This window comes from Semicossyphus pulcher, unplaced genomic scaffold (assembly GCF_022749685.1).
Source record: "Semicossyphus pulcher isolate SPU_LCO1_2020_fin unplaced genomic scaffold, fSemPul1.0.p SCAF_11, whole genome shotgun sequence".
Taxonomy (NCBI): domain Eukaryota; kingdom Metazoa; phylum Chordata; class Actinopteri; order Labriformes; family Labridae; genus Semicossyphus; species Semicossyphus pulcher.
In genome coordinates, this window is record NW_027211615.1 from 27,401,806 (window position 1) to 27,413,843 (window position 12,038).

Consider the following 12,038-nt stretch of genomic DNA (forward strand, 5'->3'; position numbering starts at 1 on the left):
TCCTAACCAGCTCCTCACAGGAGCTTTATTATTGATAAATTAGTATCAAGCCTGAGAAAGGACACAAATGCAAAATGTTGAATACATTTAATGAAGAAAAAGGCAAAACAAAAAGTTTACAGCTGCTCCAGAGTCCACAGCGAGCAAGCAAGAAAATTAGGGTCCAAAAAACACAGTAAAAACACTAAGATCAACTACGAAGAACAAGGAGTTGAATATTAACTCAGAAACAGGCACAGGTGAGACATTCAAAGAACAGGGGCCGGATTCACAAAGCATTCAAGGTCAAAAAAATATTCTTAAGTTTTATTTTCTTCGTAACTTTAGTATTAAGAAAAGAGTTACGAAAAATGGATATTCCTGAATAATTTTCTTGTCTTTCTTCCTAACTTTCTTCTAAATAATAAAATAAAACATGAGATTCCCTGAGAGCAAAGTTCTTACGTTTCTTCACAACTTTGAGACGACCCTACGTACAGTGTGTCCTAAATTGTGACAGTGAAAAGGTCAGCCTCGACATTCATTCATTTCAACATATTTTAGACGATCAATTCACTGAATTTCAGTTTTGATAGCATTTAGTTAAACATTTATTTAGAATGATAGCATGTCCCTGTTGTTTCAGGTGTGCATCTCGTATGCACTAAATGAGACAGTTAACATTAAAGGGCCTTTAAGCAAAGCCAATAACTAATGTTTGAATATTTTCCTGTACCTCTTCCTGAAGTTACCTGTTTAATTAAATCAATGAAATACAATAACCAACAGATATATATTGTCATTATTATAACTTTATTCTTATCATTTGTAATGTATTGTTGCTTATTTGAATAATATAATGACACGCCCATTTTACACCTCTCTCTCATCTCATCTAAGAAGTTCGTAGGTACGAAAATAATAATGAATTGCACTAAAGAACATTCTTAAGAACTTCCTACATTCTTTTCTTACGAATGTTCTTAAGTTTTATCTTAAGTTTGTGAATCCGGCCCCGGGTGCTCACAGGGGGCACACGCTCACACAAGCAGGAAACATGACAGATTTGACCTCTGCTACTCTTATTATATATATACATATATAAAAAAACATTGGGCCTCATTCACTCATATCTGCGCAGAAATGTTCTTACTCTCCGCAAAAAATAAGTACTTGCGCAAAATCACCGTCGGATTTATGACACATGCGTACCGGCCAATTTTGTTCTCACCACCCTGCGTATGTTAGTAAATCAGAACCATTCTAAATTGACAGGCGCGTGTCCGTGATCTGCCATCAGCATACTGCCACGCCTCTATTTCTCTATATAAGGACATCTGTTTGGTGCCGCATGAAGAGAGCGGTGTTACGGAGAAGCTGAAAGAACGTGAAAGATGGCCTCAAAAGGAAAAAAGAAAAATTTCACATCAGCAGAAATAGAAACAATTGTAACAAAAGTGTTACATTTCAATATGAACATTTTCATATGGTCTACTCTGTTGTAAACTTAATAAACTAACTCAACTGCTATAATTGAAGATTTAGATTCAATTATTGTTGTCTATTAAAGCCTTTTTTTCAATAAATGAAGTTTTAATATAGTATGCATTTAGTTAAAAGGGTGTGTGTTAACATTTCCGAGGACATTTCTTTCATCATTTGTGCGTACGCATGGTCTGAGGGAGTTCTACATTTGTTCGCAGAGTACGAAGAAATTTATGCACAGTTCAAGCACAGATTCGTGCGTACGCACTGTTCGTAAATGAGGCCCATTGTCTTCAGCATAAATACTTCCTGGCTCGTATAATTTGCTCCACTTTGACATGAATGTTTAAAAAAAAATGCATATTTTACACTTACTTTGCAGAGAACCACATCTATATACATCACATCTAATAACAAATCACAACTTATGTTCCTATGGATATATACTGGGATCCAAATGTTAACGAATATTAACTTAATGCAACACATTGTGTGGACCTCGGTGTCACTCAGACAAGAATAACTTGATCACAAATAAAGGATAAAAGAAATGGAGTAAGAATATCCCCCTCTGAATCGAGTTACAGGTACTTTCTCATCTGATGAAGTTCAACCATCACGTCTCTGTCTCTGATTCTTCTAGGCCTTTAAACTCGAGCTTCTTAATGAGAGACGTTTCAGCAACTTCCTCTGATTTTTAAAAACTCACTTCCTCAAAGTCTCATCTTAATTTTAAATCACTTTTATTTTGACAGACCACATCTGCTCTCACATTTCTTTCCTCCTCTTATCATTCACACGTCAGGCATCCGGAAGTAACACCACTAAAAATGTCAGATTCTCAGAAGTGACACAGTCGACATGATCGTTGTCTCGCTTCCTCTTTGTTTGCTTTAATTTATTTCATACCAGATTATAGAGAATAAACTGAACAGAGATGTTAAAAGGAATCCAACTCAACACTTACACATTCAAATATCTCACAGCATCTTTTAGCATATATAAAGTTTGTGGCAGCCACATGATGCTGGGTTATTGTGCTGCTAGTAATGCTTGTACGCCCCCTTCTGGAGATTATGGCTCTATGAGGCACTGTGGTTTATTCTATTAGGCACTGTCTCTTTGCATTAAATCCCATATACCCTTTATATTTTTTATTTCACCTATATTTGAGTAATTTTTGTTTGTACTGTAATTTAGGAGGGTTGGGTTAGCACTATAATTATCTTTGGGCTTGGTAAAGTTCTCATCTATTTTACAGCAAACATTCTGAAAGAAACCATAAAAATATCTTCTACAAAATAAAACTACGAGTATCACTTATCAATATAATATAACTGTAACATTATATGAGCTGTAACTTAACTGTGGACTCTTATTTGTTTGTTTTGTTGATGGTGGCGTAGAGGCTGCTGGGGTCAACGGAGGGTCCAGCAGCAGCAGAAGAAGTAGGAGCAGCTTTCATGGTGGCATAGGTCACTGCTTCGTCTTCAGCATGTCTACCAGGTTTACCAACCTGGAGATATAAATGACAACATTTAATGACACAAAATAGTGCGAGTAAATGGTTGAGACTAAAGTTGAAAAGTTGATAAGGTTGAAAGGTCGAGAATAAAATAAAAATGTCAAGAATGATGTCAAAATGTGGAGAATAAAGTTAAAATGTGGAGAATAAAGTTAAAATGTGGAGAATAAAGTTAAAATGTCAAGAACAGATAAATTGTCAACAATAAAGTTAAAACGTGGAGGATTAAGTCGAAATGTTGAAAATAAACAATGTTGAATAAAGTCTAATTGTTGAGAATTAAGTCAAAATGTATTTTTATTTAATAATTATTTGTATAAGAACAAGTATGAAGCAAGTAAACCGATGCCACACACTACAGCATTTATAGCCTCTGCTAATTTGCAATGCCCGTCCCCAGATGGGCCTTTACATTACATAGAGGATACAAAATATCCTACACTAAAACTTAATGTAAAACAGGAAGAGCACCTGAGGAGCCTGATGACGTAAGCAGTTATGGACGAGTTTTAATTTAATATCAAGAAGGAAGTAGAAATATGGAGAATATGGAGAAGAATTAAGTTGAATTGTGGAAAATTAAGTGGAAACATCGAGAATGAAGTTGTAAATGTGGATAATTAAGTCCAAACGTAAACGATGATGTCGAAGTGTGGAGAATACAGAAGTTGAAATGGCAAACGTACCGATCAGAGGAAGAAGGTTTCTTTGTTACGTATGAGCCACTCTGGTTGGTAGCTATTTTTGCTCTGGACAAAAGCGCCTGACACACTGACAGACCCAGTCCTTATATGTAAACCTGAGCTTCACTTCCACCATCGCTGTAACCAATCAGGAAACTTACCCGCGCTTTGCTGTTGCCCGCCTTGGTGAATCTGATGGAGGCGTAGGCGACTCCATCAACACGATCAGCCTAGAAGACGTAATGTCCTGTTAGGTCTCAGAGTGAAGCAATGTTTGTGGTTGTGTGACCTCAGACTTCAGTTTTTAAAACCCACTGTGTGACACCGACCTACCCCTTGCTGGAGACCAGTTGCATCAACTAACTTCCCTTTTTCTCTTTCTCACACTCTGAAGACTGGACAGATTATTTTTAGCATACGGTGACTTTATTAGCTTGTAAAAAACACTACCAAATACCAAATACACTTATTTGGTAATACCAAGTAAGTAAATCATGGTGATGTGATGGAAAGGATCACTTCCTCTGTGTGTCTTCAGAAAGGTTTGTTCATTAGACTCTGAAGACAGAATGTAGGAGGTACTCAAACAGTGCACATAACCCCTCCAAAGATGTATTCATGTCTTAAATCTTCGAGGAGCGCAGAGGAGATAAAGCCGTTCATGTCCTGATGTGTGTTTTATTAAACAAACTGCTGCACAGATCGAAAGAATTAAAAATATAAGACGGTCGATTTCCAGAGAACAAACACAAGGAGCAGGGAGTGTAACTCTGTGATCTCACCGTGTCCTGGCTGGTTTCCGCAGCAGAGCGAGTCCCTGAAGGGTCAGAGGTCAGCCCCTGCAGAAAAAGCACAGCGTGGTCACAGTTTAGTCAATGCAAATGTATCAGAGGCCAAATAAATACACCTGCAACATAAAGTGGTTTATTTGTGCATGTGTCAGGTAAAGGAGACTTCAGGCTGGTGAATGAATTTAACTTGTGATGCATTCAAGGACAACCAGCTCAAACAATGTCTCTATAAGGTTTAGTTTTGTGACATGAATGAATGAATAACACAAAAATGAGCTTTGGACGCCTAATTTCTTTTCCTCACAAGCATTTCCTTCAACGTTGCAGCTGCAGCGTCTGACTTTAAACACAACACAGTCAGTTTCTTATATTTTCTTAGCGATAGAATTAAATGTAGATAAACTAAAGCAGTTTTCAAACTCACAACGCTGTCATTCCCCGGGGTTTCGTTCCCTGAAAAGACACAAAAGAAGGTCGACTGTAGCCTCCAAAGATAGTTTTATTTAACTTTCTTGAAAAGTATCACCTGTGCTCTCACCTTTAGTTCTCTTCCATCTGATGACTTTCCCAACGATTATTAAGAGCGCCACTAAAACCACGGCAGCCACGAGGACGTACAACCAACCTGGAAAGAAAATGAAAATATCTATTGATTTATGTCTTTCTCGTTAAATATGAGCCGTGGTAAAGAGAGAGAGAGAGAGAGAGAGAGAGAGAGAGAGAGAGGGTAGGAAAATAAAATAACAAGGTTGAGTCTTCACCTTTTGAAGAATCACTGTTTAGAGGCGCTGTTGTGTTTGTTACTGTTGTTTGAATTTTTGTTGTTGTTGTTGGTTTTGTTGTTGGTCTTGTTGTTGTTGTTGTTGTTGGTCTTGTGGTTGATCTTGTTGTTGTTGTTGTTGTTGTTGTTGTTGTTGTTGGTCTTGTTGTTGGTCTTGTTGTTGTTGTTGTTGGTGGTTTTGTTGTTGGTCTTGTGTCCTCACCTAAAGCAGATGAACACAGCTCAAACTGTTCAGCACCAAACATTTTGTGAGACATTCAAACTTCAAATCCATAAAATGTTTTGGGTGTTTAGAGTGAGACAGAGACAATAAGAGAAGAATTAATTTCATCACTGTTATTATAATTATTGTGAAACTGTCTGAGCTGAAACATTAAGATGTAAATACTCACGCCTTGTAACAGACAGATAAACACGAGTGTCTTCTCCTATTTTTTCTCCTGATTCGCTGAAGTGTCTGCAGGTATAAGAACCAGCATCCTCCTCTGTGACCTTCTTTATGACCAGAGAACAGTCTGCTGTAACATTCAGTCTGTCTTTTTTAGCTTCACTGTCTCCGTTAATCTTTCCATCTTCAAACAATGTTTCTGCTGCATTTACTCCTGAACCACTGAAGAGCCAAGTTGTACTTCTACAGTTATCTTGATCTTTTATCACATTTTCACAAGACAAAGTGACTTGACCTCCAGCTCTGGCAGTGGGGGGGGTAATTTCTGTTTCAGCTGCTGCTGTTGAGAAAAGAGAGAAAATTAAAATAATCAAACTGAAATGATCAAATGTCTGTTATGTTTGTAGTGTGACAATCATTTCTCACACTTTAGTTTCCAAGAGACTCAAATTACTATTTTAAAAACAGTTAGTAAACAGTTAAATAAAGTCATTATTTGCATTGTGTGTTTCATTAATTAAGAAGATAAATCTGTTCTTACCTGGAAACTGAAGCAGCGCGAAAAGAAATAAAGAAGTTTGAATCCATTTGAACTCAGACATCGTGGTTCTTTCTTCTTCTGTTCTCACGCTGCAACTGTCTGAGTTCCTACAGCACTCCTCTTTTAGAGAGAGGCTGCATCCACTTCCTGTGGTTAGTCTGATGTCACTTCCTCAGAGTGACTTTTAGTCTGTTTTTATGTTTGCATATCTCTGAATCATAGATGTCCAAACGGCCCAAAACTCTGTTACAATTCTTCTTCTTCATTTGATTAATGTAATTGTTTTTTCATCCACAGTGTCTGACAGTTACTCTGAGCTGTTGAACAGAACGATGAGAAGCATTGATCAGTAAAGACGTCAGAGTTCTCAGCAGATTGAGGACGATCGTGTGAAACTGTAATCAGCGTTGAAAGAAGACAAAGTCACTGATTACAGAGCAAACACATATTTTGTGTTCATGTTTCTGAGACAATCTGAAGCAGGGACAAGAAAACTTTATATATTAATGTTCAAAATGAGTCTGAGGTTCACACTGTGTCCAGTCCCACAGTGCATTTGTGACAACACCTTAACCACCAAAGAAGAAGAAGAGGGCTGAGGAAGTTGAACGTGTGAAGATTGTCAGTTGAGATTGATGTTTGCAGCAATGCACTTTTTTCCATTAGATAGAGTTCATTCGAAAACAGGATTCATGGTGACGTTTGACGGCTAATATGAACAAACAAGTGACGAGTCAAACTCCTCGTCCTGCAGAATGTAACTCTGGATGTCCATCATGTGAAAGAACAGGGAGAAGATGATATTTTAGTGGTCTGAGGTCTGTTGGTTGTTTCTGAGAACTGAACAGGAAGTGTTTCTGTGAGAATGTGGCTACAACATCAGCAGAGCTAAAAACAACTTTAACCCTTTGAATGTTTCGGGTCACTTTAACAACATGTAGCAGCAGTTAAAACACTGATGAGAGTCCTGACTGAACTGTGTTTAACTTCTGATAAACAGTAAGAAGCTGCAGACTTAAATACACACTTTGCTCCTCTGTTCAACAGTGTAGTATTGCTACAGTGAAGGGAGATCCTCCCCCTGACCAAACACAAGTCTAGTAAAAAGCATCAACCCCAATACACAATAAAGGTGTGTGCTTCACCTGGTGGCTCAGGTAGCTTTTGAAGAAGTTCTGTGTGTGTGAGGAAACGCAGAGGAGCAGAGTGTCCGTCTCTCTCCCTCTCTGCCGTTTTCAGTTGCACTCTCTCGCTCTCTCTCTTGGCAGGTCGTAGTTCCCAGTAACACCTTCATGTGGGGCTTACATTGGCTTCACCTGGATAGGTGGGCTTCAACTGAAGATAAGATCATCTTTATACACTGTCCAGCTCTTCAATTATACCTATTGTACATACACTGCTCAAAAGAATTAAGGGAACACTTAATCGTCACATTATAACACCAAGTCAGTTAAACTTCAGGGATATATGAATCTGTCCATTTAGGAAGCACAAGTGATTGTGAATCAATATCACCTGCTATGGTGCAAATTAAAGAGACAACAGGTGCAATGGAGAGGCAAAAGCAAGACAACCCCCAAAAAGGGAATGGTTTTGCATGTGGTGGCCACAGACAGTTGCTCTCTCCTGATACTTTCTGACTGATTCTTGCTAGTGTCCTTGTCACTACTGGTAGCATGAGGCGGTACCTGCTGCCCAATCAGGTTGCACATGTAGTCCAGCTCCTCCAGGGTGGCACATCCATACGTGCGGTCGCAAGAAGGTTTGCTGTTTCTCCCAGCACAGTCTGAAGAGCATGGAGGAGGTACCAGGAGACCGGTTGTTACACAAGGAGAGCTGGACAGGCCCATAGAAGGGCATCAACCCAGCAGCAGGACCGATATTTGCTACTTTGTGCGAGGAGGAACAGGAGGAGCACTGCCAGAGCACTGCAAATGACCTCAGCAGGCTACTGGCTTGCATGTTTCTGACCAAACTGTCAGAAACAGACTCCATGAGGGTGGCATGAGGGCCTGACGTCCTCCAATGGGACCTGTGCTCACAGCCCAGCACCGTGCAGCTCCATTAGCATTCGCCAGAGAACACCAGAATTGGCAGGTCCGCCATTGGCGCCCCGTTCCCTTCACAGATGAGAGGAGGTTCACACTGAGCACATGTGACAGACATGAAAGAGTCTGGAGAGGCTGTGTTAAAGTTATGCTGCCTGTAACATCATCCAGCATGACCGGTTTGGCGGTGGGTCAGTGATGGTCTGGGGAGGCATTTCCTTGGAGGTGCCGCACAGACCTCCATGTCATAGCCAATGGTACCCTGACTGCTGTTAGGTACCTGGATGACATCCTCCAAGCAATTGTGAGACCTTATGGTGGCGCAGTGAGCCCTGGGTTCCTCCTGGTGCAGGACAATGCCCGGCCTCATGTGGCCAGAGTGTGTAGGCAGTTCCTAGATGATGAAGGCATTGATGCCACTGACTGGCCCTCTCGTTCCCCTGACCTAAATCCAACTGAGCACCTATGGGACATCATGTATCGGTGCATCAGAGGCCGCCAAGTACCGCCACAGACTGTCCAGGAGCTCACTGATGCCCTGATCCAGGTCTGGGAGGAGATCCCCCAGGACACCATCCGCCGACTCATCAGGAGCATGCCCAGACGTTGTCGGGAGCGCATGCGAGCATGTGGGGGCCATACACACTACTGAGTCACATCATGAGTTGCCATGATGACATTCACGCAAGTTGGATCAGCCTGTGATTTCAGTTTTTTACTCTGATTTTGGGTGTAATTTTGAATCCAACCCTCAGTGGGCTGATGATTTTGGTTTCCATCGACCGTTGTTACATCATCTTGTTCTCAACAAATTATACAATGTAAATCAGTTAAGATTTTCCACTTGAATTATACGTTCATCAAGATCTGATGTTTGATTTAAGTGTTCCCTTAATTTTTTTGAGCAGTGTATTTTGTATGATATTGTTTATCTTTGTATTCTTTATTGTGTATTTTTATCTTCCCTGGCAGTAGGAGTACAACTGTTTACTAGCTCTATTTACTCTACTTCTGTGTTCATTTTAAACCTATACTTGGCAACAAACCTGATTCTAGATGGGCGCAGCATTTAAAGGAGCATCCATGGGTACAGGGTCCGTCGTGAGAAATTCTCCTCATATGGCGAACACCAATCTCACCCAGCTTGTGTGGGGCCTTCATGGAAACTAAGGACAAAATTGGGTATCCTATTATAACGGGTGGGGTCTGGACCCAAATGCACACTTTTAGGCAGGGGTCGTATGTAGATAACTTTATTTAGATGCTGCAAGTAAAGAAATAAAAGGCAGTTAATTAAACAGTTCAATAAAAGGCTGAAGCCGTCAGAGTCTCTGTATTGGGAGAGCTGGGTTAGCCGAAACAAGAAGATAGATGAGTGTGATGAAGTGGTGGCTCACACACAATCACAATAGTTCATGTAAGTCAACAGTACTCTGGAGCAGCGAGCAGGAGGCGTGGTCAAAGAAGCAGCGGGTCTAGAACCAGGTAAGTGATCAAAATAAGCCGACGAACCAGTCGGGAGCAGGCAGAAGGTAAGTCGGGGCCAGGCAGAGATTTGAGGAGCCGGCAGGTAGGTTTACACAGGAGGCATACGCAGGGACAAGTGTGGTGACACGGGATGAATCTTGAGGCCACAGTCATCCACAGGTAAACAGACTCATACAGCAGTGAGGAACGCAAAGGCAGAACTGGTCGGGGACAGAAGGCTGAGGTGATTTCTGAGAGTATGACAGGGCTGGTAGGTCAGAGACAAACAGGATCGACAACGGGGAATCAGGAGTGTGAGTGCTGGAAAGTCTTGCATGTGCGGCAAAGGACAATCTAGCAATGAGTGTGAGAGCAGGAGAGGCATGTATATTGATTACTGACAGAAGCAGCTGTGTGCCCAGGTGAACTGAGTGAGTTGGCGAGGTGGGCGTGGCAGGCGGGCAGAGTGGAGCGGGGAAGGGCTGAGTGGAAAACTACTGGGACAGGGCAATAAAGCAGAACTGTGACAGCCAGTTTGGTTCTGACGCTGGGGACACACCGGACGCTGAAGCGCCGCGAATAGCCGCGAAGTGCCAAGAAGCGAGCCAGTTTCCTTTCGGCGCCCATGTTAATCGATTGTGTCGTTCACACCAGACCCTCCGCGGCGCACACCTCCGCGGCCGACTCGCGCCCTGCAGCGATCGTTTCGGCGTCTGGTCTATTTTTTGAGCAAGCCGCGAGCGATTTTCGTTGCCCGGCGCATCGCGGCACTTCCTCGTCCAGTGTGTCCCCGGCGTGACTGTGGCTCTGTCAGGAACACAGGTGCTGAAACGTCAGACTTGTGTTTGGTTATCCATGTAGGACCAAAGCTCACTGCACTCGGCTCAATTTATTAAAGTGTATATAACCTTAAAAGGAGGGTATTGTGCAAATTTCAAGCTTCCTTTTTCACTCTGATACCTGTGGAATAGTTTAGCATAATTTACAGTTAAACACACTGGTGCTCTGTGCAGGCCCTTATACAGCCTCTGCCAGACACGACTCAGTCAGCTCTGTCCCTTTAAGAAACCGGACCCCTACAAGCCCACTTTCTTCTGATTGGCCAGCTCTCCGAAGCCTGCTGAAGTGCAGCGTGTGGAACAAAGTGTGTGAAACCTGGCGTTAACAGCAGCCTGCTGACTGAGCTGAGGAGCCTGGGGATTACTCCAACATACTTTTACCTACAGACTTGAAACTTCACCTACGTTTAGTCTGGACATCCAACATTGTAACAAAAACATGACATTCCTCGCTGCAGAACGATATCAAACTGTTTACAACAGCTCCTCATCCTGAGCCTGAGCTTATGAACTTTTCTCCTGTTTCAGATTTTTAGTCTGTACATCTGCCTCATGGTTTTGATTAAACAAACTGGGCTTCATCTTGCACGAAATTTGGCCACGAGATCTCACAGCACGAAGAACAAAACCACATGAGACTAAGAGTTATGGGGAAAGGTATATTGTATCACAATATGCTAAAAATATACTCGCAGCCAAAGCTGACGCTAACAGAGTCTAACATGAACATCAGTGCAAAACTAACTTACATATTCATAGACGCACCCACGATAAAAAGAGTCCGTCGGCGATCACTGATGTCTCCGTAGTAGCTGCAGTAAACAAGTCCGGGCATGTCTCCCTCACTGCCATGTTTTGGGGGGGATGTGCTGATTCATGCTGCGTTCAGGAGCGCCCAGAAACGTGAGTGATAATACACGTTTATACACATATTTTTAAAGGTCGATCTCAGGATTTATTCATCGATATTGGGTCATTCAAATGTGAATCAATTTGAATCGGAAAAATCTATTTTTTAAACCCAGCCCTTCTTGTGAACTTATGAACAGTTTTTTACATACATGTGAGATCAATCGGACAGTCATTCCTTGGTCTTTTTGAGGACCAAGTCTTTTCTCTGCCAAACTTCATGACTGCCAGACTATTTATGAAACAGTAGTACTTTCAAATGTGCATTGACATCATTTAGCCAAAAGCATCTTTCAAAAAAGGTTTTTTTGGGCCCCAAATGAGACCAAACGGCCCCGAGTCGGGAGTGGTCATTATTGTCTTGTGATGGCCCAAGGTGTAGACTGACAGAAAGTAATTGGGCTGGGCCTGGCTCCCGGCCTAACACAATGAAGAGAAGACTTTTACTGTCTCTGAAGACTGAAAAGCATTTAAGTAATACACAAACACGTCCAATCAAATATATTTAAAACAATATCAAATGAAAGAGATGAAATGTAAAGAGGTAACTGCAAACAGAGAGATAAAAAGAGCTCATTCTAAGTGTAATGAAGCTCTTGTGG

The 12,038-nt window shown here is 41.5% G+C and overlaps 1 protein-coding gene across 2 annotated transcripts; it reads right to left on the reverse strand.

The window, feature by feature from the left end:
• Positions 1-72: 72 nt before the first annotated feature.
• LOC138584988 (T-cell immunoglobulin and mucin domain-containing protein 4-like) lies at positions 73-6,256 on the reverse strand. Of its 2 annotated transcripts, none has more exons than XM_069657197.1 (8): positions 6,174-6,256; positions 5,637-5,972; positions 5,225-5,446; positions 5,002-5,088; positions 4,888-4,916; positions 4,455-4,511; positions 3,834-3,902; positions 73-2,980 (listed from the first exon to the last, which is right to left on the reverse strand). In XM_069657197.1, the coding sequence occupies exons 1-8, from the start codon at positions 6,232-6,234 to the stop codon at positions 2,840-2,842; spliced, it is 1,002 nt and encodes a 333-aa protein (XP_069513298.1). In that variant the 5' UTR covers positions 6,235-6,256; the 3' UTR covers positions 73-2,839. The 2 variants fall into 2 exon arrangements, with proteins under 2 accessions (XP_069513298.1, XP_069513300.1); XM_069657199.1 differs by having other exon boundaries at positions 5,637-5,969; positions 6,174-6,255.
• Between the last annotated feature and the right edge of the window lie 5,782 nt (positions 6,257-12,038).